The following is a 26,571-nucleotide window of genomic DNA, read 5'->3' as shown; positions in this document are numbered from 1 at the left end:
CTGCTGAACTGCTCCCTCCATCACAAAAGCCCAAGTGCTCCCTCAGTTCGTCTAGGACTCGGACTCTGAAAGGCTCTGAACGAGTCAGGGCGAGCCTGTCTCTGATCACTACAATGACAGGTACTGTGCTTTCGGTGCCATCAGAGGCATGCAGACACAAAGCAGCAGCACAAGACCTTTCTGCAGTGTGAAGTACAGTTGCCTCCATGAGCTGGCAAAGCTACAGCCTGAGGCATCCCAGGCCAGTGAAAGCAGCATGCAGAGAATGGCTTTTACTGAACTATCATCCCCTGCACTGACACCACCATGACCAGTAGAGTCCTTCAGTGGGCCACAACACTGGCTGGAGAGCACTATAGTCTGCAGGTAGCTCTTCTCTTGACCCTTAGCTGAGCAGAGCAGGAGAGTCAGCACACCAAAGATCCAAGAATGAAGCTGCTGAGACATCCTCAGCAGAGTAAGAGCTTTGTATACCTCCTGACTGCCCCAAATGCAGCCCATGTGGCCAACACTGCACCAGTTGTGCTCAGCACTGAAGCCCAGCCCGGGTGAAGCCAGTGCAGCACCCAGGAGCATCCCAGGTGTGGACACTCCCAACCGTGTGGAGGCTCCTCCCAGCTCAGGACAACTGCAATGAGCTTCACACCATGTCTGACACACACCACACAACAGGCCAGCCCCATCCAGGTTCCCCAGCCTCTTGGGCCTGCAGTGACAGGGCCAGGGAGAAGGATTTGCAACCCAGAGAGCAGACACCTGGACATCCTCGGTCTAAAGCCCACTCTGTGTCACTGTGACTGAGAAGGTGTGGATCTCCTGGAGGGTGGGAAGGCTGCAACTCGACCTCTGGCATGGGGACATACATGGAGAAGGGGAACTGGAGGAGGCAGGATTCAAGAGGATGAGCTGCTCCTTACCTGGAGTTTGGTAGTTGAGCCGCCTCATCTCAACTGGGTCAGACGAGTGGGCCAAGAGTGAGTCCTTCAGGCCAATGGAGTGTTCATCCTTGGAAGAGGGGGAATGTGCCCTTTTCCTGTGGACAGAGAGGGCAGAGACAAGCAGGTGAGTTCTGGCAGACTGGCATGAATCACCCTGGGAAGGAGTCTGGGTCCCTGTGTCCCAGATACCCAGGTCCACCCCAGGCTCCCTGGGGCTCTGGGTAAGTCACATCATCTTCTGTGCCACCAATTTCCCATCTGTGAAACAGGAAAGATTATATGTAAGAGATGTCAGATGTTTGATTAGTGAGGCAGTTTTGAAATGTGGTATTCTGCATAGTATTTATTAGAGAAAATGCAGATAGATGCAAGATGCTGTTTCCTCTTACTGTCTCTAGGAACTATTTCCTGTAGCGGAAGGATATAATAAAATTTTTTTTCAAGTATTAGAAATATTTAAATATAGAATGCTGTAATATAATAGTGTAAAGGCTCTTCAGGGTGTGTTTTATTGGGCCATTAATACATGTCTTGAATGGTTGAAGGCACCCAAGGCGTGTATTAATGGAACAATAAAATACAATGTTGTCTCTTCATGCTGTATTTATGCCTAAAGCGATGCCACCACCTCAGGCTCTTGCTGGAATTCACAGGCAAAGCAGGGACAGATCCAATCAAAAAGTGGACAAGTGAGTATTAGGGAAAATCTAATACTGCAAGAAGAGTTTCTAGTGAATCTCTAGGTCCCACTTCTAGCTCTAGATTACAAATATGGTGGATACACCCAAGGGGTGGAGAAGGGTGTTGGGCAGGAGCAGCACAGCAGTTCTCTCTTCTGAGCCTGTGCTGACCTTGGCACATGGCCAGTGCCCTGAGCATGCAGGAACACACAGAGACTTTGTCTTTTGGCTACAGCCCCCAAATGGATTTTGGCTGAACCCCTCTGCTGGCCTGATGTTTCCTGGAAGAGAGGGAGCTGCAGCACTGCTGCTCTACATGAGTGCTAGCACATTTACCAGCCTGCAAATGGCAAGATTCAGTCTCTGCTTTGGACCTCCTTGTGAAGCACTGGGAAGCACACTGAAGGGCTGCCAGGTTCTGCACTAAGGCCACTGCATCCCTGGATGGTGGTGACCCTGAGCCATGTGTGATTGCAAATGCTCTCACAGGCACAGGGAACTTTCACTTCCATCAGAGACTAGGCATGCTGGGCTGCCACTAATGAGAAGCATTTAGAGAAAATTTAGTGCCTAAATCATGAGCGAAACCTGCGTGTGCTCCTTGTGTGGCCCAGCCTGTGAGCAAGCTCCACCTGCAGCCCGAGGCTGCCGCAAACACCGGAGTTGTTCAACGGGGAGAACCAGTTTGAGAGTCTTACACTACTCTGAGGCATCTCAACATCTCAGAAGCCTTCCAGCTGCCTGGACCAAGACAAAAGAGCTGAAGGACTGAGAGTATTGATAGAAAAAAGCAGAACACACAGCAAACAAATAAAGCTCCTATCAGGAGCACAGCAGGATGTGCAATGTGCTACGGGTGTACCAGTCCCTGAGCCCTCAAGCAAAGTGGGACAGCTTTTCTGCGGAATGGGCACAGCACATAATAAAATTTTGTCTCTGTCTCATTAGCCCAGTCAGGGCAACTGCTAAACCATCCTCCAGATCCCAAGCTATCCACTGCTGCTCAGCTTCAATTCATTCCCATTGTAGACATGCCATTGTGAATATGACACACAGATACCTTTGGGAGAAAATGCCTCCACAGAGAGGCCAGACAGACAAAACCACAGCATCACTCTGAGCACACAGGTGGTGCTAGAAGAGGATATGCTGCTCCTCCTTAGGCTAGGATGCAGCAGGGACATGTATGTCAGGTCTGGGCACTGCAGGCCAGTGCTGCCTGGTGCTCCACCCCCACCACTCTGGGACAAAGCAAAGCTAAGGCAAGGTGGCAATACCTTCCATGGGGCCCTGGTACAGAAATCCCCTCTGATGCCATTTTCTCTCATTAAAGACCAACAAACATGTTTCTTACAGTTGCCCAGTATTCCCTCAAAGCTTCCTCATTAGAGACTGCAAGAATCCACCTGCATTCTTGAGGGAACAGCTCTCAGTCTGAAGTGACTGAGAAACCAAAGGAACCCCTAAAACTGCCATTATTATTGTAGTTTTTTTTATTTTTAATTTAATTGCAAAAGCAACCTGGGAAGTCTTTATGTTGGAACTTCTCCCTGAGAGCTGTGAGAGGCTGACAACTGCTAGGAGGCTGATACCTTTGAGGAAACAAAGTCTTTTTAAACTCCTAGGGCTGGCATGCTCCACACTCCCAAAAACAAAGATGCCCCTTAGTAGCTTCAGGCTTGATTTTTAAAAAGGGAAATAGACTTGAAATTTTAGCAAAACAAAAAGATAAAATGGATTCATACCTTTCTTGCTTACTAGATCCAGGGAAAAGCAGGAACAGAAGAAAGGAGATGATCACTCACACAGAAAAGGCATTGACTGCACATGCACAGCAGAACTCCATTTAATCACACAACGAAGGCAGCTCCCTTCCCCAGCTAGAGAAATATATGTAAATAGAGAGCCCAGGAGGAGCAGAACCTCAGAGCTGAGCTGACAGAGGATGACCTACTGTAATTGAACAGGCTACATGAACACATGCAAATGCAACCTGTGCTCCTCCAGAGGACTAACAATCATCTCACGCTACACTTACAACTGGAGCAGGTCTGCTCTGAGAGGCAAAAGGAGGTGTCTGCTCCCACAGGGAGCACAGTGTGTTGGTGGTTCTGATTCAGTAGTCAGGACTGAGAGGCCCCAAGAAGAAAGCTCCACTCTGATTTCAGCCTGTCACATCCATGCCCTGTTCTCACAACCAAGGTCATGTTCCTCAGTCAAAATTTGCAGGAGCAGGGGCAGCTGCCACAGACCAAGCAGGCAATTTCTATAGAGAACCAGTACTAGAGAAGTTCCCAAGGCTGCCAATCCAAGTTGTGCGACCAGACAGCAGTCAGACTGGCTTTAGGGACAAAGCTGCTCTCCTCTGTCCCACTGCTCACCTGCTTCCAGAATCCACAGCAGCTGTGTCCTGGGGCTGATATTAACTACCTTCTGCATACCCAGCCCTTCTGCTCTCTTACACAGCAGCCTTCTGCTGTGCCAGGTAGAGACCTTCCTCCTCCCCATAACCACCAAGGACTGTCTGTCAGAGCATCCCATATCTGAAGGTTACAAGGAAGGTCTTGAAGGCGCCAGTGCCTCTAGTGCTCATGCCATAACTGCCACATCCCAGCTTAGATCTCACCTTTTGAAGAGAAGTATGGCAATGACAATGATGATGATTAATATCACAGCCAGGACGGGTCCCATCACCCACAGCATCTCTGGTTCATCCTGCTGCTTTGCTGAAGCCACTTCCATCACGATCTCATCTGAGTAGGGGCTGGCTGCATATCTCTTCTGAACAGCACAGGCAGGAGAGGGAGAGAAAAGCAAGCATCCATTATGCTAAAGCAACAGCTACATCCCTGAAATGCTGAGGTTTCCCCTCGCTTCTGGCTAGCAGAGAGTGGTCATGCTTCTCAAACCCCAGCAACACACCATGAGATAACTCCCTCCCTTGGCATCGGCGGAGGTCATGCTGTGGCAACAGTTTCTGCCTGGTGTGAAACATTCTGGGTGCCAGCAACTTTGCTGGTGTGAAACACTTCCAGTGCCAGCGACTTCATGGCTGACAAACCTGACCTGGAGGTGCCAAACTGGAGCAGCCCAGCTGAGAGCCACTCGCCAGCCCTGGATTCTCTTGGAGCCAAATCACCACCTTTTGAATCCCAACCAATTGCACAATGGGGCTGGCTGATGATTCCTAAGTGGTTTACAATACCTGCTGTGCTGATACCAACACATCTCTTCAGGATAGAGTTATATTAGGAAAACCCCTGCTGGGTGAGGCAGGCTTTCTTAAAGGAATGAAATGACAGGAACATTTTCTACCTGATGTCTCTGATAAACAGACCTTAGAAAGAGGCTCGTTCTTACAGGTTCCTTTTCTTTCTGCAATCTACCAGCCCAGTGATTTATAACCTGAAGGGACAGCTTTCTAGCCCCACCAGCTAGACAGAATCAGCAGAGACCCAAACCCTTCCTGCAGAAGAATGACACTGCACCTTGTGCTCTGCTGCTGTTGCTAAGGCTTATGGAGCTATGTTGCACCTTCACAGCTCAGTGTTTCTGGGTCAGAAGGGTTAAATGCTGCAAAAACAAATCCTTTCCCACTATTAGAGAGGGCCAGAGCTGTATCAGTTCCGTGCCTGTGGCTTTTGAGCAGCACCTGCTGCCATGCATTAAGAAGTCAGAAAGCTCTGCTCCTGCCATAGAAGTTTCGGTCACAGAAGAGGTGCCTGTGGATCTATAAATCTCTTGCTTTAAGGCTGGCGTTTAAACATGCACTTCATGTCTTCACATATGTGAGGAGAAGAAAGGGAAAAATCAAGCCTGCTGGTGTCACACAAACGCGTATCTTGATCTACTCTCACAAGTGCCCTTGATCCCAGCCAGGCTGGTTTCAAGCATGTATGGAGTACAGAAAATGCTCTTATCTGGGACATTCTTCTTGCAACACGCACTAGTTCAGCATCCTAGTTGCTCTCCTCCGATTTATCAGCAGAGGTGCCACTGTCTGGGATAGAAGCATGGGGGGTGGTTGCTACTTTGTGAAACCTTTCAGGCCTACAAGACCATCTTTCAGTAACTGAAATAGCTACCAGCTCCTGGTTTAATTCTGTTCCTAGAAGTCTGCACAGGACCACTGCAACCCATCAGCCTGTTCCTATACCCTGTCTCCAGTTCAAACAACAGGGCAGGGAGTCAGCTACAGCTTGAGCATGGCACAGACAAGAAAGCTTGAGACTCCCCTTTCTGTGGGCAAGTGGCTACTCTGAGAAAAGCAAAAAGGCTTTGCCTGCGACTCCCCAGGAAGGTCAAGGTGCATTGGTGGTGGGGGAGGGAAGGAGCACATGCTGATGTGTGCAGCATGGAAATGCGTGACCTTCTCCAAAGCTTTGAGCAAGGGGCAAAGATTCTTATTTTTTCAGACACACTTTGGAGGAGTCGCCTTGCAAGGGAAGTCAGATGTAGAAGAGATCAGAACGACTGTTATCTCAGTGGCATTTCCAAAGGCAGACTGCGAGGTGCAGGTGCCCCTGCTCCCAGAGACAGTGTTTCAACCACATTCCCTCTGCCTTTGAAGAAGAGCAATGTTCTGCTCTCTTGCTGACACTAGAGACACAGAAAGCAATTTCAGAAGAGCTGGGTGGCGGAGACAGTGCACAGCCTTGGACAGAATGCCTCATGCTCCAAATGAAAGTAGATGCGATGCAGCAGGGGATGCAGGAAGGTGGCCTGTAGGAGCAGGGTATATAGGAGGTTTGTAGGAGCATTGCTGCTGGCTGGTGGCTTACTAGAGGGCTGTGGCAGGTCTATGCTAGTGAGGAGATGATGATTATAGTTGGGATCAACTAGTTACAGTCACCTCTCTTAAAAGGGATTGTCAGGATAGTGCATCTCAAGGCCTCTGCATTACCTTGTTCTTAATCTGTGACTCTCCTTCCCTCACTGGTGTGCAGTGCCATAAGAACACGTGAGCTGGATGAGTAATGAAGAACTCAACCAGCCCTAATGAGCCACTACAAGCAAATGAGGCTGAGGAAGGAAGCCACAGCTTGGAAGCCAACCAAAGGATTCGGTGCACCTCCATTATTTCCATTATTTACACACTGGCCGCTGCTACTGCTGCTGCCACCACCACTCCTGCCCTGGGTTTACAGCTGGACATTGATGCCCAGGTCTTGCTGTGCTGCTCCCTGCTTATTGCATCAGCCTTTCCTGTGCCCAGGACCTGTGTGCTGCCGGCTTGTAGCAGGGATATGTGCAGGAGCAAAAATCCCTACACAGCAGGCAAGTGTGCACCTTTGCCCTGCTGATAATCCACTGCGATGGGAGGCAGGTTTGCTTCTCCAGATGTCATCTGAAGTGAGATTCTGGGCAGAGAAGGGCCTGTGAGAGCAGCTTTGCAGGGGAAACATCCTGTTCACTTCAGAGTCTCAGCAGTCGCCGTGCAGGGTAGGATTTCATGGACTGTTTTCTACAGACACTTACTTGAACCAAAGCAGAATGAGAACCCATCCCAACCGTGTGCCAAGTTCTGATCTGAGAACAGCCCAGCCAGCCACAACTGAGCTTGTGCAGGACGTGTGTGTTGACACTGTCCTCCACTCTCATCTGTTATGTGGAACACATGGTGCCATTTCCCTCCAAAAACACCATTTATCAAATCAATTCCCACAGCCGCCTCAGCTTGTTCAGGCCCGCGACGCAGCCTCTCTCCTCCCTTCACAGAAAACTCTGTCATCCCAGCTTGCAGCAATTGCTCACCCTGCCTGCACTGAGCCCACCTCAGCTCTGCCATGACAGGCTGTGCCCCCCACAGAAAGTCCTTACCGTGTCCCCATCCTCCAGTGAGGCCAGCACGAAGCAGCGATAGCTCAGGTCTTGAGACAGAGGCTTGTTGTAGAAACCTTTGTAGTTCTTCTCGTCCCCCAGGGTGAAGGTCTCAGGCAGCACATCCACTTGAGCAGCAATGTAGGGCTTGAGTCTGTCTGCCTGGCGTCGCTGCCGCCTGCTCTGACTCCCTTGGCTTATGGCCTCCAGCAGCTGGGGACAAACAAGGTGCATCACTATTGCTGACAGCATGACACTGCCTTATGCTGTCACCTTACTGGCTGTAGCACTCAGCAGGGGTGAGGGGAAGGGGGGGAGAAGATAACTGGGTTTGATTTGTATGTGGTAGTACTAAGAAACCAGAGGCAAGTATCACCCATTTAGGCATTGCTGGGGCACCTGTCTACCGACCCTCCCTGCAAGAACCTCCACTAGGATCTCAACTTTGGAAACATCCTGAGTCCTGGGAAGCTAACATGGTGCATGTTAGGGCTGAGACAGCCTGGCTGTGACTGTCCCCCTGAGTTATGTATCCCAATGGGCTGTGAGAGAACCAAGCCATGTTCTGTGGCCTAAATACTGGTCTGGACAGCAACTCGCACTCTCTACGGACACTGGATGTGAATTACAGCTGATGCTGATGTTTAGGGAAAAAGTGACCTTTGCTGTGTCCTTCCCTTCTGTCAGTGCCTCTGTAGCTCACCTGCTGCTGTGCTGCAGGCAGAGCTTTGTGTAAACCACACAGAATGCTAACACACTTCATGGGATGTTCAGAGTAAAAATGGCAAATTTCATAGTCACAAATTCATGAAAAAGGATATCAAAGCACAAAAATCCAATTGTACTGCTAAAAGTGACTCTCAAATGTTTAAACAGATTTTTTCCAATTAATAAAAATGAATAGTAAGTTTGGAAGATAAATTCTAACTCAAAATGAAGGAGGAGGCATGAAATACATTTCATACAGAAATGTATCAGTGCAATATTGTCAAGGCAGACAGGGAACATCAGAGGGCTAGGGACAGTGATGTACACACAAAGTCACACTGCTGAGCTGGGTCCTCCCTAAGGATTAAAAGCTGGGTAAGAAACCCCTCACTCTTTCCCCTTGACAATCCATCCTTGTCCTCTTATCAATACTCACATAGAAGTAATTTAGAAAAGCTACAGCTTGTCCTTATAGTATCACCAGAAAAAAAGGAAAAAAAGGAGGCTGGAAAAATCTGAGTTTCACAAATGTCATTGTAATCCCAAGGGGAAAAAGCAGAAAGATAGTTCTTGGAGTTGGAGTGTGGAGTTTGCTTCCTACACCCATCTCTTGCATCTGGCTGAGATTACAGCTGAGCTCCTTGAGGCAGAAAACGCAGCTCTGTGTGCATGGACACAAAACCACAGGGCTCCAGTTGTGGTTAAGGTTGCTGGAGGCTTCTGCCACTTACACATGTAATACAGCAAAAGACTGCAAAAAAAACCTGCTAGGCCTGCAAAGTTCAGATCCTGAAAAATTAGAAAATTAATATTGCCTGTGCAAAATTAATTCAGCTGTCTTATGTACGTGCATTGTGCTGCACCCTTGACTGCATAGTCACAGACTATCTTTTCTGTAAGCCCCCTGCTTTGTTCAATACACAGGACAGACAGTGCTTAATCAAAGAGCAGATATTCCATATTTTGTTTTCTTCTTTGCATTATGCAGCCTGAGGCCTTGTTTATTGCTTACTATTCAAATCCAGCTCTGAAGACAAAATTAATAATTTCCTCATGGGCTTTTCTATGGTGCTGATCACTATACTATTACAAGTGCTTCACAAACATTAATGATCTGATCTTCCAAACACCCATATGAGTCAAGATAAAAGCGATTATCCCAACTGTACAGATGGAGAACAGGAACACTGCAACATTAATGTAAAATATGTCCACTAAATTTGAATGTCAAAGTGAAAAGACATCAGCTTGTTTTGTTTTTCAAGAAAACTTAGTATTTTCTTTATAGCACTGACTCTGTATCTAGTTCCTACTGACTTTCTCTGCAGCTGGGGATGCTTAGGCTTTGCAAATGAGAGCTCCAGGATCTCAAATGGAGTACTTTAAAAAATCACAATATACAAGACACTGGCTGCTGATGAAAATTTTGCCTTAAATCATTTGCCTGAGGCTAGATGAGACAGAGACAGAAACTAATTCCTTCGATAGCTTTCAACCACCTAAAGCTGAAAACCAAAGCAACCTTCCTCATCCTGGTCTTCTTTTTCTTGTGACATCTGTGATGCTGAAAACTTCTGCAATGAAAAGATGCAGGAGACCTGTGGGTGATGGTTCTCCATCACACAACTGGGCTTCATTTGCAGAACAGAAGCACCAATAGACATTGTGGAGCTGGGACCTCACGGAAAAGACTGTGCCATCATGTAAATAAAGCCAAGGGCTGAGTTACAGCTTCTAACAGTTTGTCATTTCTGAGTGCTTGAAGATTGCAACTTTGTTCTCTTAATGGATCTTTCTGTGCTTGATTTCTTGGAGATTTTCCTTTATACTCTGGGGGTGGCAGTGTGTGTGGGGAAGAAAGTCCTCATGGGGGAGTCTCCTGACACCTGCACGTGTTCCATGCTTCGGGTGTCAAGAGCACTCCTGCACAGGACAAGCTGCATCTTGGGGTAATGGCTGGTGAACGCTCAAAGCTTTTAAAAAGCAAGTGTGAAGGGAGCTTTGCAGGTTTTGTTAGATACAAGAGTGAACTCTCTATCTACACTGCAGGCTTAGTCCCACCCAGAGAGTGAAAAGCCTCCTGACAAAGTAGCTTAATGAACTGAAACCAATACTTTTCTCTCCTAGCTTGTTTTCAATATTAGCATGGTCATTTCATCTGAAAAAGGCTGCAAGGACTGTATGACCTGGGACAGGATCTGTCCTGGTCAGAGCTCTGAGACACTCAAGTGTGGACTCCTAAAGGGGCACATTCTGGGAAGTGGCTCCTCCCTAGCTTGACCCCAGCCTCCTTCCTACATGGTGTCACCAAGAAAGGCTGAGTGGGCACCCATCCCACAGCCTCCCACCTCTGATGTGCAGCCTGCACCTGTGTCATTGCATCCATCGTGCTGCCAGGAGGCCTGGGCAAAGTGTGCTGGGCTACTTGGGAATCACTTCCATGACAGCAGCTGCTACAGGTTCCTACCTGGTCCAGCTCCATCTCATCAGGTGTCCGCCACCGAGCAGTCAGGGTTCTGGTGCTCTGGTCTGCTGGCACAACCACGATGTAGTACCACCTGGGAAGGAAGGAAGTGTAAGCACGGGACCCTGAGCCACCTCTCTGGCAGGTCACCGAATAATGTGTGCCACATGCCTCAAGGGTGACCCGCTCCTTTCCCTGCCTTTTAAGCAGCAAAAGGGCTCAATAAGGAAAAGGCTGGTTTTCCAGCTGCACCAGAGAAGAGAATACTGCCATTAGCACTCATTAGGATAATGAAGATCTACAGACTGTGTTCCAGAGGGTGGTGTAGGAGCTGTGAGAAGGACATTTATATAATCGGATTGTAGCAAGAACCTTGGGGGAATTGTGCTTCAGCACAAGGATACCACAGTAACGAATAAGACTTCCACGAACTCGCTTTTTTAATCTCCTTGAGGCTTTAGGCATTATTTATTTAAAGGATATTATACAGTGTCAGAGAAAGTCCCTCCTGATCCTCAACCGTATTTTTGCTGGTAGCATCTGGAATACACCCACCAGGGTGAGGGCAAACTGTCAGAGAATTGTCTTAATTTTATTACACATCAATATTTGCTCAGAAAGAGCCAGGAGAGTGATCCCATGTTATGGGTAAACGCCTGCCTCTGTACCACAGCCTGCTTGGAAATTCACTCCCAAGTTACAGAATCCATGGGTTGGCAGAAGTCTGCCATGCCTTTCTCTCCCCACCCCACCTTCTCCACAAAGGCATGGCACCTACCGAACTGGCACAGTGGTCTGCACTTTGGGAAGAGTGAGAGTGAATTTTCCTTCCTGTATGTATTTGTTTGTGGCGATGGGTTTGCTTTGCAAGACATCAGGAGCAGTGCGGATTGAGACGAGGTGCTGGAGCCCTCCTGCACTGCTCCCACGGTTCATTAGCACAAAAGAATAGTCCGTGTCTGGCTGGAGGTCACTTATGAGTTTCTTCATCGAGTGGCCGTCCACCTCCACACTCTGGCTATTGTACAGAATCTGAAACAGGAAAAGGACATGTTCATGCAGCTGACAGCTGCTGCTGCAAACTCACACTCAAAATAGCAGTGCTAGAGATGACAGTTTGGCTCTGGGCCCTCCCTCAGGTGGTTTGGCTACTGTATGCTTTGTAAACAGCCATAAATCTCTAGCTAAAGAAGAGTAACCCCCAGCAGAGCATTGAGCTGTGCTCTCTGTGCCTCGCAGTGATGGAGCAGAGACGGGTCATCTCAGCCCGCGTGGCCAGGGCCAGCGGTGAGGCTGGTGGTGCCACATGTGCTGCTTTTCAGCACCTACGTGGGGGAGGAATCCAGATGGCTGTGCTTTGCCCTCAAGTGGAGATGAATGGGCCTTTCTTTCTTGTCTCATGAGGCTTACAACACGGAATAGGCTGGTAGTGTAAAATCCCCTCTGCTTTAAATTGGTGTCACTCCCGTGTCTACCAGCTGACGCCTGGTTGGATGCTTAATGCAGATCATCCCCCTCCCAGCAAGGTGACCAGGGGAGTTACACGCCTCACCAATGATCTGACAAATCCAGCACAGGGCTCACAAATCGGTACCCAGAACGGCGGCTCTGCAGGTGTGACACCCTGTAGTCATGACAACAGATGCTGGTGCCATGCAGCCATGGGCAGGAGGTCGGAGCTGCTTTTCCCTGCCGTGCCTGCAGCGAGGGGCTGTGGGCAGGGCAGAGCAGCAGGTGGCCAGGGCAGAGCAAAGCCCCCCCATGCACAGCTTCCCCCTAGCAACATTTCTCAATGCCCTGCTGGAGATATGCAGGACCCCCACCTCCCCCCAGGCACAGCAGCCACGGGCACTGCTGGATTAGCTGCACCCAACAGCCCATCTGCCCTGGGAACCTCGATCCTGACCCTGCTGGAACAACTCCTTACCCCAAAACCCTGGGTGCTGCCTCTGCCAAGCAAAAACTCACACAGTTCCCGGAGACAGAGACAAATGGGGTGTAGACAGCCAGAGAGGCCATAGGTTGCATCCCAGCTGCGAAAAACCAGCATCTTTCTTTGCACCAGGTGACTGTCCTGCATGGCAGGGGAGTGCTGGATTCCTGACAGTGGTGCAGAGACACAGCATGCCAAAAACTGGCAGTGGCAGAGCTGGACCATGTTAAACCCTGGCAGCTACTCAGTGTTATAGGCAGAGACCACATGGTAAAATGTGCTTGTTCCAACAGTGGCCTTGAGAGACAGAGAAGACAGCTCTGTGGAAGACAAATTACTTGAAATAATTTTTCACCAGCTGAGCCCACCGTTCAGGCTGATGCAGGCAGCAAGGGAGGAAACAAACTTTTCTTCAAGTCCCCTTTTCAGCAGGTGGCTGAAATCTACAGAAAGCTGCCAGCTTTCTAGGACAAGGGCAGCTGATAAACACTCCTCTAATGTTCAGTGTTAAAGCTGGAAGGAGAAGAGAGGCCCTGGAAAGAGATCTGAAGGACAGTGGAGCACAAGGACCTGGCTAGGCCTAGAACTTGCAGCTCAGCTTCTGTGTTATCCAAACAGCAATACCAACAGCATGCTTCAATCCTCTTCATGTCAGTTTGCATGGAGGTCAGGATAGGAAAGGAGCCTGAGCTTTTTTGCTGTTGAGAAAAGATTCCTAGCAGGTAACAGAGCAGCAGAGAGAAGCCAGCTATGGAGAAGAGATGAATCAATCTCATTTGTTGATGTGCCTCAGTTTTCAGGAATGGACTGCAAAAGTAAGCACCAAGTAACTAAAGTAACAGAGGTTTGCAGGGACAAAGGCTCTGCTGCTGCTCCACATGTGGGAAAGGCTGTCAAAGGTAGCACAGTAGGACAGCCAGAGAGAATTGTTTTCTGTTGTGACTCCTCTTAATGATATTTTCTCCTGGGCTTTAATCCCTTTCTCCAAAGACATGTACAGCAGCTGAGTGCTAAAATGAGTGAAAAATCAAAATGAAGAAATGCTTCTTGCAGCACTGGAATATCAGATATATAGTTGCTCCGACACAGAAGTAGGCACACCAAAGGACTACCAGATTTCAAATCATCTTAGCAGCTTTGCTGTCTGGACCAGCACCACCCCTTGCAATGTCCTTGCAATACTACAGGTCCAGATATATCAGATGCCTGTAAGTCAGGGCGTGTCCTGAAGGAGCAGCCAGATCTCTCTTTCATGTGCTCCCACACAGATCTGAACAAAACCAAAATTCCAACATAAAGACCTATGCTGAAAGGATGAAAAGCCCACAGAGTTCTGCTGGCTCTTGGATAAGAGTTCTCATTATGAATTCTTCCCTAATAAAGGCATCACCAACTGCTTCTCAGTGTGCTCCAGGGAAGACACCAACCAACTGCCTGCACAACAGCATGTGCTGGGGACAGAGCTATTTTACTAGAGCAAGAGGAGGCAGAAGAGGTGGTCAGGCATTTCAGTTCAGATTTTCCCTGCTTGCTCTGCACTGCAACTGGCCAGGACACAGCCTCTGATTCTGTGCTGACAACGGATGATGATTTTTATTGCCATGCACAGGAATTTGCACCCAAAGACAGTGAAATTGGTATTTGCAATGCTTTCCTGAAGCATTCTCTGCCATCCCTCCTTTTCACAGCTGCTGCAGCAGTTCTGTGTCCCTTTACCTGCCACAACACATTGTCTCCTCAAATGTTACGCACCATTAATTAAGGCCTCTACATAAACCTTACAATAATGTAAGGGCTCAGAAACAGTCATTCACGTGCAGCTGGAAGATGCCTGGAAGCTCAAGCAGGAATGCTATTTAGAGGTTGCATCATGGCCCACTGGTAACTACCAGAGTCAGCAGCAAATCTGGCCCAAGGGCTCTGAACTGCCAGACAGTGCTGACTAGCCCATGGATTGCTATAAAATGTCATCTGTGCTGCTCCTACCCACAGGACAAGATTTGCAAAGCTAGGTGGGTCCAAATGTCACTGCTGAAGGTCTCATACTTGATTTCAAGGCAGTACAGAATGTATTGAACTAAAAGATGAAAGGACACATAGTGTGCAACACTGGGAAAGATAATGACTCGATGGAGAAGTAGACAAGGCTGGAGTATTTGCAGGCAGGAGTAATTACTACATTCCATGGGATACACTGTGAGAAAACACTGCCCAGCATTCTCAGGGGTTATTTCCAAACCTGTATCATTTGAATGCTCAAAAGGTGCTGTTCCTTCTCCCCACTTCTAAAATACCTTGTAATGCTGCCTTTAACCAATATATCCTCTGTCCCACTCTTAAGCTGAAGAATGTGTCTCAGGAAAATGCACCTTCCCCAAGGAGAAGGTTGTATCTATCTTGCACTTTCCATGAAAGCTCCAGAACTGCTTTCTGCAGGTGGAATAAAAAAAAGGAATAGTTCCTCTGCTCCACCACAACTGCTGGGCAACATTTTACAGGAAATTTATCTTCTGGACCAGAAGAAGCTGTGAAAATTCCCCAAAGAGATCTCAAAACTTCATTATTGATTTGGCAGCAATGAAAAATCTTAAGGTCCCAGTTCATTCTCTAATAAAAAAAAAAGCACCAGTCCTGCCTGTGCCTCACTATTCATTGTCGGAACAATATCTACTTTAATTAAATCTGTTAAAGTAGAATATGACACCCTTTGGGACATAGATTTAGCATGAGACTGTTTATCAAGTGTAGATAATACTAATTGTTCCCATGGAGATTTATCTGCTATGCTAGTTACAGTATCAGGCTCTGGCCCCAGCATCCCATGTGCCTGAATTAGAGGAGAGAGGTGAACCTTGTTTATAAAACAAAACACAAAACCCTGAAGGTTAAGGATTTCTTTCAACTGGCACAATCAACGAGTTAGAACTGACCCTCTTAGCTCCTGGCCTTGACTCGTGTGTCTGCAAGTCTGGGAATATTAATAAAAAGAAGGCACTAACAGAGAAATATCCTTGTAACACCCTGGTTTGTGTGACTGCTCTTAAGTTAGCAAGTGGCTAATGTCATCTCCTGTGTCAGCTGAGGGTTAACCCACAGCAGGGGCAGACCCTGAGTCACCCTGTGATAGCACTCCCAGCTGTGCAGCTAGGAGAGCAGACAGACAGGGCATCAGCATTACATCCCTGGCTCCTGGCTACCTCCAACCACTCCACCATCCCTGTGTGGTAGTAATGCTCCAAAGGTCACACTGTCCCTTTCCAGCACCGCGCTGTCAGACAGCGATTTGGGCCTTGGGCCCCAAGACAAGGTGAGATGAAGCGCGCTGGTTCTGCAGCAGAGTGCCAAGTAACAGGGCTCTGTGAAGTTCCTTGCAGCCAGATACCTAAACACTGATCCTAATGCGCCCTGCATCTGGGAGAGCTTTGAATACCACAAGGTCTTCACAAAAGCCTTGTCTGCTTCAGCTAAACTGTGTATGCTAACAAGTGTCTGCTATTGATCAAGGTAATTCAGCTTCAGGGATTAAACAAGGAGAGTTAGTAACAAGGAAGGCGAGGTGCTCACACACTTTGATGTGGATGCGGTTCAAGATATCCCCTTATTCCCCTGGCCATGGATCCCCCACAGCTTGTGCAAGCCTTGCATTTGCACTTTAGGCACAGCATGGCAGGGGGCACATGCAAGGAGAAAGAGAAGTCACACTGCTTCCACCCTGGCACCTTTGCAGAGGCAGCAGATTGGTGCTGAGATTGGGAAAATTATCTTCAATGTTGTGACGTGTTGGTCTTGTTTCTTAATGGAGAGAAACTGCACTGAGGTCTACACACTCCAGTCTTTTACCCACGTAAGTGACAAGTCCTGGGAGTTGGACAAGAGCAGGAAGGCATTGGGTCATCAGTGTTGTCTGCAGCCTGCTGGATGACACCACATCCAGAAGTGTATTGGTGAAAAGAGAGCAGCAGCCATTCCTGCAGAGTTCCCTCTGTACTGACATATTTTGTGCCGCTCACACCTGTAAGACCTTCAGGAAGTCTGATGATGCTTTTCCCCTTCACTCCCTGAGATTATGCATCTGCCCTGATGCTCTGAAGTAACTCATGAAGGCAATATGGATGTTTGAGACAGGACACGTTGTAGAAGGAGTTATTCTTAGTTTGATTCACTGGCTGGTTTTCAGAGCACTTTGTCCGGCTAATTTCTTGCGATTAAATCATATTTATAACTTTTCACACCCCAGCTCCACATCAGGCATCAGGACAAACTTGTGTGACCACCATCACGGAGCTACAGTGGTCAGCCTGACCAATAGGACCCAACTGATGCTGCTATCCACTGTCCTGCTCACTGCTACAGGTGGAGATTCCTGTCATCCAAGTCCCACTCTTACCTTAAAAGGCACTGCAGATTTATAGGAGTCAGGCACTTCCCAGCTCAGCAACACAGACGTTTTCATGACGGCATTGACACGGAAGTTCTTAGCAAACACTGAAATGAAAAACAAGATATTTGAGCACTGTAAAGCCAAGTCAGGAGGGAGCCAGGCGGCAGCTCGACTCCAAGTCTCTTTGTCTAACTCAGCAGCAGAGGTCAGAGTTCAGCTACAGCAGAGAAGTAAGAAATGAGGAGAAGAGAGCAGCAGCCTTTTACCAAGTCTATAGTCTCCAGAGGAGTTCTGCTTTTTGACTATACTTTTCAGCATCACAGAAAGGAAGTTGTAGGCTGAACTGCAGCCTTTCTCTATCCCCACTCCACTCACACTCCCTTGGCCCTTCGTCATGATCAAACAGCAGTGTTATTCAGGTACTGGATCTGCAGATGATCCGACTGAGACAGCTGCTCCAGTTCAAGTAAGAGACCTTCATGTACAGATAAAACATCCAAGCGTGCCTGTGGATGCAATTAAGGTACCACCAACACCCCTCTCCCCCCAGATGGCAAGTTTAGAAAATCTTTGCTGAGCCTCCCCTCACTGAACTAGTTTTAGACTAGGGAGCCACACAGTACCTGATCACAACAGTCAGAGCAGAGGGGAGCAAAGCTTCGTGAACCAAAGCAAAGCTCCCTGTCCTGGAGGCAGAGCTTCCTGTTAGGGCTTGTTAGAGGGGCACTTACCTTGCTCTACAGGCATGGTCCGGGACTGGATGCTGGGGCTGAGTGGCCCAGCCCCTTTACTGGTGCGGGCCCTCACTTTGATGTTGTAAGTGGTATCAGGTTTCAAATTTGTCAAAGTGATACTCGTGTCCTTGGTCATGTTAACCAGGTCCTGCTGGCTATTTATGTCCCTGTATACCACTGTGTAGTTGACGATCTTGCCGTTCCTTTCTGCCAAGACTGGGGGGTCCCAAGCAACTTCTGTGGTGGAAGTGGTGAGACCCACCACACGCAGGTTCTGTGGGAAGCCGCTTGGCACATCTTCGGCCGTCGTGATCTCCTTCTCAAACTCCTCTCCTGGGCCAGCTCTGTTCTTAGCAGACAATTTGAAGAGGTACGTGGCCCCCTTGTGCAGGTTGGTCACCGTGTAGTGATGGTCTCTCTTCCCAAAGTCTATCGTGTTCATTTTTTCCTCATCCAGACGTCTGTACTGCAGCCGGTAACCCAGCAGCTCCCCTACCATCTCCTTGGGTGGGTGCCACTGGATGAGGGCTGTGTTCATGGCTGTCGTGCTAATCATCATGGTGGGCTTCCCCGGGACTGAAACATAAACACACAATGACCATCTATAGCCTGGGAGGAGGGGAAGGAAGGACCGCTTCCGTGCTGCTCAGTCCGTATTGAGGAAAGTGGGAAAGTTCAGACAACAGGGTGAAGAGGATGACAGACAATTCACAGGGATAGTGGCAGACTGACCCTAATCCGGTGGTGAGGGAAGCTGGAGCCAGCCAGCTCTTGGTTGCCATTTTCCCATGTGCTGCCATTTAAACCGGAAATAAATTCAGCCATATCCTGCCCCAAAATTCATCCCCTTTTACAGGAAACGTTTAAGGTACCTCAAAGCATCATATGTATCTCAGAGAAGATCTGAATCCCGTCCTCCCAATCAGTGGTCTTCAGACACTCCAGCCAGTGCACAGCACCAGGCCATGCTGGCCCTGATGCACTGTACCACAACAGACACCCTGGAGCCCAATTCCAGCACCCTGGTCTGTCTGGAGGCAGACAAGTTTCATCCTGAAACCTTGCAGTTTTACCATCTGCAGAGGCAGCGAGCAGAGCTGGGTGGGCTGTTTGCCATCAGAATACATTTTGGTTTAGTTGAGGAGCAGATTCGTGATGTCAGTGTCGATGTGAGAGGTGAACGCAAGCATTCCACAGGTTTGCTTATGCTGCACAAGTCAAGGGGTGCTGCCATCACTGGTTAGGAACTGATGGCTTTAAATTGATGGTTTAATACCTTGATCTCCTTCAGTTAAAAAAAGGATGCGTCTTCACATCAGCTCAGACTTGTAAACAAATCAACTGACAGGGAAGATACTCAGAATCAAAGGCATGGGGCCATTGATACGAAAACAAAAATGGGATTGCAGCCAAACCTAGTTAAATATCCTTGCAGTTTTGAAATGTATGAGCCCACAGTCGAGCACAAGAGAAAACCATTATTTGCCAGAATTACACCCCCTTTTTGCCATCAGAGGGCGACACCAATGCTCTCCTTTGAGGTCAGACCTGCAGCCGAGCCGGTATGAAGGCAGGTCTGAGGGCTGTTTTGTAGGTATTTAATATACAATTACATTCCCATTGCCAGTGCCATCCTCCTTGCACTCACAATACAATGTCTAACAGCAGCTAGTATTAAGGGACACAGTATTTTCAAAGATGATTCCAAATATTAACCTCAAAATGTGCATCATAACATGGGAAGACCTACTGTGGTTTACAGTACAACACTGGGATGTTTAGGAAGCTCTTCCTGTTTATAGGACAGCTGTAGCAATTTGATGAACAGAAAATACATCATGGCAAGGCACTAGGGAGACAGCATTTGAGATTGTGACAGTGGAAACTACCTCTGGAGCTCCCCATATGCAGTGCGGAGGAGATGGCAAGCTGCCCCTTGTTTAAAAGCACCAGGAACAAACGCTCTCAGTTTGCACAAGCTGCATTCCCATAATAACAAGCGGTAAATACTGCTCCTGTGGTTGGTGTGAGAAAGCAGCAGGATTACTGGTTATAGGACAGCCTAGTGAGAGGAAAATGTGAGTGGACAAGAGACAGTGTCAACTAGTTGGTGCCACAGCCAAAGGCAAGCTTGACCACACCTGGAGGGAAGCGCCAGATGACTCCTGGGTGCCCCTGCTCCAGGCACAGATACCATCTACTGAGACAGCAGAACCAAACCAGCTGGGATCACCAGGACCTAGAAATTGTGTCCGCAGCACTTCTACAGCAGATTTGTTGCATTCCAGGTTTTACCATGGCTCTAGGAGCAGCCAGGCTCCGCTTTGTAAGCCTGGGGAAACAGCAGTATCACTGGCAGGGGGGAGCTGAGAAACACCTCTTAGGAGCCCTCTGTGCCAGGGGCCATTCCAGGCAGCACTGCAGTCACCACAGGAAGCAAGAAATGGCACTTGCCTACAGGAACAAGGTGAGGACAGGCCAGGATTCCAAAGCTGAGGGAGGGCCTGGACTTTCAGGCTTCCTCTTCACAGGTCTCTGGACTGTAGATGAGCTCAGACCCATGAGTTTCACTGCTCTCTCACCAGCCCTGGTAGTGGCTCTCCATCTGTTTGCTGCACTTTGCTCATGTGATCCAGTGGCAAAGCCTGTTAAGTACGGGCTGGAGATCACAAGAGTTTGTACCTCTGCAGCGTCTCCAACCCTCTTGCTTCCTCTTGGCCATACTCCCCATGCACCTCTTGGGAGGTTTTACCACCACCCCTATGAGGCTGTGACACCTGCTCCCCACACTCACCTGCCCCTGTGGTGGTGATGACTTTGGGCTTGCTGCGGGCACCATCTCCTTTGGTGGTGTAGGCAGCAACTGTGACAGAGTAGGTGGTTTCTGGCAGCAGGCCTCCAATGACTGTCTCCTGGGAGCACATTCACGAGGCAGAGAAGAGGCAAACAAGAAGAGCAAATACTTGTTACTGGAGTGAGCAAAAGGAAGGCACCAGGGTCAGTGTCTCCAACAGCAACACACTGACAACACTCCCTGGTCCACACTCATGCATCGTGCTCAAACACACGCGTTGCACAGAGCCAGCAAACAACAACTGCTGCCACTCCAACACTCACCTGCCTGATTTCAACCCCTGCCTTTAACATTTGGCCTTTTCAGGGACCCACCAGCATGTCAGCAGCTGTGCTCTCCCATGGCTTCTGCCAAGAGGGAGATCTGATCCAGATACGGTCCTGTGTGAAAGCTATGTAAGAGGACTATGGAGCTGTGAACCAGAGCAAAAGCCAGTTCACCTGGCTATGAGAACCTCTTGGGGGCTAATTCCAGGGTTTTTAAAGTTGTCTCTTGCAGCAGGGCCATGGGGAACACAGGGAGGCAGTGCAGGGGTGGGGGCCCCAGGCAGGGAGCACCTGCAGCTCTAAGCATCATGTTCACCCTCCCTGCCAGGCACTGGGTTGCAGGGATGGGATGGGTCAGTGCAAGGCACTGGCAAAACCTGGAGGGAAAACCTGCATCGTGGGAGGTCTGTGAGGGGGCGGACTCACGGGGTGCATCCTTGCATGCCCTGGCTTTCTCTGGGCAGGAGGAGGGCATGGCTCCGCACTTCAATTTGAGATCAAAGAGGAGAGCACTGCTCCTCCCTCCTGGCCTCCAGCAGCAATGTGACTGGTGCCAAGCCTGGCTGGCCAGGCCTGCAAATGAGTGAGCACAGCGAGCTCAGCAGCTCCCAGCAGCTCGGGCAGGTACCCCTGAGCAGTGTTCATCTGTGGGTGTTGTGGGAATGTCTGGGCCACTAGCACTAATAACCCAGATAATAATGGATCAGAGAGCAAGAGATGACCAGGCTGGAGAAGGGGCTGGGGAAACTTTTGGAAAGGAGGCAGAGGCTTTGTGTTGGTTATTTACCCCTTCAGACAAGGAGAAGAGCAGAGATGGAGAGGGTTAAGTTTGAGCTGCTGAGAACAGGCAGCATGGGCACTGTCAGAAGCTGCTGCAGGGGCCTGATCTCTGCCTGGGGGATCCTTGCCAGCTTCAGGGGTACGAGGGGTGCCTGTGGTTGCTCTCAGAGCACAGCCACTCTCCCATCACTCACTCACACAAACACTCACACTATTAAACCTGCTGATTTCCAGTCAGTGCTGCTGGTTCAGGTTACCTGCCCAGGCTTACTCATCAAAATCACCACGTTACCATTGCAGAACCAGCCAGCCCAGAGAAGTATCAACAAGCACCAACAAGAACCCCGCCAAAATCACCGTGTGAACCAGAGTCCGATCCCAACTCCGCCCCTGCAGCAGATCATGTGTGCGGGTGAGTGGACGCACGGTCTGATCGGTGCCAATGGGCCCGCGGGGAAGCACTCTCACAAAACCTGCAGACTCTGAACATCCCAAGAGAATTCACTCCTCCCAAACCCATGCAAAGAGAATTTCTCACGCGAAAGCATGCCACCAGGAGCAAAGCAAGCAATCTGGGAGGAGGGGAGAGAGATGAGGGATGGATGAAAGAAGGTCTGATTGCATAATGCAAACGCAGTGCTGTCATGACATAGCCACTCCGAGCAAGAATCCTCCATATAAAGCAGGAGGAGAAATGTATCATGCTGGGGAAACTCACAGTAGGGCACGTAATTGAATTGCTGACTCTAAAAAGGTCATTTTCTAGTTTGTTCCTCCAAATTTATATCTCAAAATTATGTGGGGAAAAATTGAATTTAACTGTTTAAATGTGATTGTTTTCTTATTACTATCTGTGTTTCAACCAAAGGTCATGGTTGAGGGTGTAGGTTATTTCTCATGACTACGATCAATGTGGTTTAAAGATTATATATCTAATTTTACCACATAACTTGGTGGGCCAACTACTGCAGGATCAGCCTCCTGAGTCGATCACTTGAACCTGCTTAAAACTGCACTGCAACAAGCTGGAAATACAGATTATAGGAAATGTCAATTGCTTTTCTGCGTTTAGGAGCAATCTAAATGCCAATTTTCTCTGGATTTGCTGCTTGTGGAAGGTTTCACAATGTAACTCTCCAGCCTCATTAAGGGAGTGAAAGGAATGTTTTGACAGTACTGTGTCTACAAAAATCACAAATCGATTTACCAAACCCCTCTCTTCCAACCTGGAATACACACAAGTGGTACTTACATGGTCGACGGAGTCCTCAGCTCTCCACTGATGGGGAAGAAAGGAAGGAGGAGAGAAAAATGGAGACACAGAATTTTAAGGGGCAACATGTAGGAAAGGGATGACAACGACAACAACAGCAGGGGTTAGCAGAACTGGGCTGGGGGAATTACAACACTTATACACAGAGGGTCACTTGGCACAAGCTGTGCCAAGGGAAGAAATGGCATAGAGCAATTTTTGACATGCTGCTAGCCTGCGCAATGAGTCTGAGATCACTCACACAAACAGACAAAGAGCCTCCTTCTCACTTGGGTGGAGATGTCACCCCTCACTTTTTGTACTTTGCAGTACTTTCCCCTTCTGGCTTTGTTTGCATTTTCCTGCCTCTTCCATGAGCAGAAGCAAGAAAGGATAGGTCGTACCAACTAGGCTCCAGTTTCTGTTCTAGCGATGTTCTAGCCACCACCTCTTGTTGAGAACCAAAGACTTCAACACAGAGGCACTCTCTGCAGGGAAGTACCAATGCAACATTTCTAGAGCTTCTCTTTCTTGTATCATTTGCAAGAAAATGCTCTGGAGACTTCAGAAAACCGAAAAGTGCCATCTGTCATCAACAGTGCAAGAGAACCTGAGATCTTACACAGAGCTTCACACTAAGCTGCTCCTCTCCAACAGTGGTGTGTGGCTTGGAGACAGGTTCAAACTCCTGCATGTACTGAGGAAACAGCTGCTCACTCCCAATGACACAACACCAAATGGCAAACACAAATTTGGCAAGAGCAGCCCTGCAGGGAAAGCTTCTACACAAACTATTTCCCACCAAAAGCTCACATGGATTCCTGGCCATGGCAGTAGAATACGGGCTCTGAACTCTTCCGGCTGGATTTGGGTTTGTAAGGCATCAAAGCTGCATTGGGGTGGTGAGACAGTAGAGCTCGGCTGCTGCCATGCATGCACAAAGCACTGTTCTTTGTGGTTGGGGCACCAAAGGCAGGCTTGCAGAGATCACAGCGAACTCTCTCAGCCAAGGTGATGTGTTACAGCTCACGTTACTAAATGTGCCTGGAGGAAGCACCAGTCCATGGGTTCAAGCACAGAGATGAAAGTGAAGATAGGTATTATTGCCCCTGACTCACAGTGTGAGCCCTGGCAAACCTTGCTTCTAAGCCTGACCTGCCAGCTGTGAAACTGCTCAGATACCAACTTCCTCAGGACCCTGGGAAGCTCAGCCTACACTGCTGGAGTGTTTGGGAACCTGCAAGTGCTACAGAAGTACTAAACAGCATCAAAGACACAAGTTGCCTTTTGAACTCAGGCTATTTGAGGTGCCTTTTGCAGGCTGCAGCCTATCACATTGGCATAGTACTCACCTCAGCAGTAAAATACATGGCATGCTTTCAAAATATTTGCTATTTTATTCTCTAAATTCAGAAAGAAGAAGTTATTAGAGAAATGTTCCTCTAAGACTTTATTACAGTTCACTTATTAGATGCCATGAGACTGCAGTACAATTATCCCCTAAACCATCTTAACAGTAAATTTCAGCAAAGAGGTCAAGTTGCCCCTAAATACTTCCTATAAAGCCAAGACCCCCCCCTAAGTATTATGTCACTAAAGGCTGTCTTTCCACACATATCTTGGTGCCATTTCCACTGTTGCACACTTAGCTGAAGCCAAGTCATTGCTGTTTATGTCCCACCCATGCCAGCTAGCCCACACCATGGTCAACAGCCACACACTCCACCCTGCCGATCTAAAACCTGGCAGAAGTCCTGCCGTAAGTCCTGCCACAGGAGGGGTACAAGGCCAGGTAGCTCTTCCTCCAGGAAGTACACTTCTCCTACAAAAGCATGTCCCTGGTGGGTGGAAGCCACGTGGTTGGGAACACCCCAGCCTGCCTCCATATAGCAACAGGAGCAGAATGTGACACCTCACTGCAAGCAACAGCAGAGCAGAGCTGGGCTCAGGAGGCCTCTCATACCACAGCAGTAAGTTTATCATGCACTAGGATTTTAAACCAAGTGTTTAATGTTCAAACTCTGTTTGCTCTAATGTTTCAGTGGACTTTAATCTTGCATTAGATCAGAGTGCAAAGAAATGCCTTGAGATCTGTGCTGGAGTAACAACTGTGAAAAGCCAGGCCTGCATAAATACCTTGGTAGAAATTCAGTTTCATTACAAAAATTTAATCTACAGATCAAAACGTTTCCTTCCTCAAACTAGCTCAATTGCTTCTTAACTGCTTAAGACTGGTCAGTAAGACAAATTGATCTGAAAAACCCAGGAGCAGTCATAAAAAGAACTGAGAGAGGGCTGTGTGCATGAAGCAGGATGGCTCTGGGAAGTGCTAAAGCTAACAGTGTGTATTTATGGCAGCTGCAATGCTTTAATGTTTCATTTTACACTTCAACACAGCATAGTCATGTCTCACCAGGGAACGGCTGTTTTCCCTGACCAAGGCTCTTGCAAAAGACAGATTCAATCCCTCCACAGTCCCAGCCATGGAAAGCCAGTATTGGTTTTCCTGCAGATCCTTCTCCTCTCTGCTTCAGTGACTGTGGCGCAACAGTGGAACTCCAGACATAATCTCAGGTACTCAAATCAATGAGATGCAGACGGGTCTGAGGGTATCAGAACTTCACCTTGGTCCTTTACCTGAAGTGCCTCTTGCATGATGCCTCACAGTTTTGTTCGACTTAGGAAGCAGAGAACATCCCACCTCCACGCTAGACTCCCCTAGATAAGTGCATGTGTATGACATGTTCCAAGTACATTCAGATAAAGATCCTTGACTGTCACCAAACAACAGAGGGAGGCTGTAAATTCCTCTGCGTTGTGCCTGGGATAGGCACTGCTCAAGGAGAACGGAAGTCTCTGCTTTCTCCTTTGATCTCAATCCAATAGCTTGAAGTGATTGCCATTTCTTCTTCCTGCTCTTCTGGAGCAAGCTGGTGGGATGTGCACTCAGTCTGCACACTCGTTGGAGAAGTGCTGCCTGCAGAGACCATGCCATCCTCCTGTGAGTGTGCAGCCCCTCTTGTGGGCAGCACATACCTTTCCTGTGCCATGACTGTTTGCACAGCAGGAGAAGAAGGTGGCAGGAGTCTCTTCTCCACAAAGCCTGACCTGCGTGTAGCCAGCTGTCACCAGCCGGCCCTGAAAAGTTGTTTGGGCAGGCTGGACCTGTAGGGATGGAGGGGTTCAAGCCCACTGCCCCTCCTAACATGCAGCAGCTGCCCAGGGACTGGAGACCAAGGAAATGAGGTGGGCCCCTGCCTGCCTCTGTCAAGCCTAATGCTTGTGTCCCATGGCCCTGCTAAACCCTGCTCCCTTGAGCTGGCGAGGACTTGTAGTAGTGGTGGAGTGCAGCTCCTGCACTGGGCTCATTTCAAAAGCCCTCTCTCGGTGCTTGGATGTGCTTTATGCAAGACCCAGGGCACAGAGAGGAATCTTCTGCCATTGCCCACCATTGGATCCGGCTGAGCCGTGACGGGCATGGCCTGGGCAAGAGGTGCTGTGGGTACCCGATCCAGCTCTGCAGCTGTACACACCCTGGGAGCTCCTCCACACGGCAGTCACATTTGCTTGTCCATCGGGCTGTCAGCAGGAGGTGAGAGCTGAGACTGGAAGGCAAACAGAATCCTGACGGAGGTAATCAGTCACAGGCACAGCCACAGAGGGGAGGGAGAGGCCTCAGCTCCATCACAGGACCTTCTTAACAACTGATTACTCTGCCCAGGCAGGAGGCTGTAATATAAAACGTGATCTCTCCCGCACCA

General features: G+C 48.7%; 1 protein-coding gene across 22 annotated transcripts in view; it reads right to left on the bottom strand.

The window, feature by feature from the left end:
• Positions 1 to 26,571, bottom strand: part of PTPRF (protein tyrosine phosphatase receptor type F) — a 380,951-nt gene that overhangs the window by 31,400 nt on the left and 322,980 nt on the right. For 8 of the 22 annotated variants that reach the window (XM_048313478.1, XM_048313477.1, XM_048313484.1 and 5 more), the window contains 10 exons: positions 22,811 to 22,837; positions 20,453 to 20,570; positions 17,656 to 18,234; positions 16,931 to 17,028; positions 11,389 to 11,642; positions 10,614 to 10,704; positions 7,439 to 7,651; positions 4,245 to 4,399; positions 3,364 to 3,375; positions 918 to 1,033 (listed from right to left, as the gene is read on the bottom strand). In XM_048313478.1, the coding sequence (XP_048169435.1) occupies positions 918 to 1,033; positions 3,364 to 3,375; positions 4,245 to 4,399; positions 7,439 to 7,651; positions 10,614 to 10,704; positions 11,389 to 11,642; positions 16,931 to 17,028; positions 17,656 to 18,234; positions 20,453 to 20,570; positions 22,811 to 22,837 (1,663 nt within the window). The remainder of the gene's footprint in view (positions 1 to 917; positions 1,034 to 3,363; positions 3,376 to 4,244; positions 4,400 to 7,438; positions 7,652 to 10,613; positions 10,705 to 11,388; positions 11,643 to 16,930; positions 17,029 to 17,655; positions 18,235 to 20,452; positions 20,571 to 22,810; positions 22,838 to 26,571) is intronic. The other 14 variants (XM_048313480.1, XM_048313486.1, XM_048313498.1 and 11 more) reach the window with 6 other exon arrangements.

Source organism: Corvus hawaiiensis, chromosome 9, assembly GCF_020740725.1.
Source record: "Corvus hawaiiensis isolate bCorHaw1 chromosome 9, bCorHaw1.pri.cur, whole genome shotgun sequence".
Classification (NCBI taxonomy): domain Eukaryota; kingdom Metazoa; phylum Chordata; class Aves; order Passeriformes; family Corvidae; genus Corvus; species Corvus hawaiiensis.
Note: the sequence above shows the minus strand (reverse complement) of the source record. Positions and strands in the feature narration are given on the sequence as shown.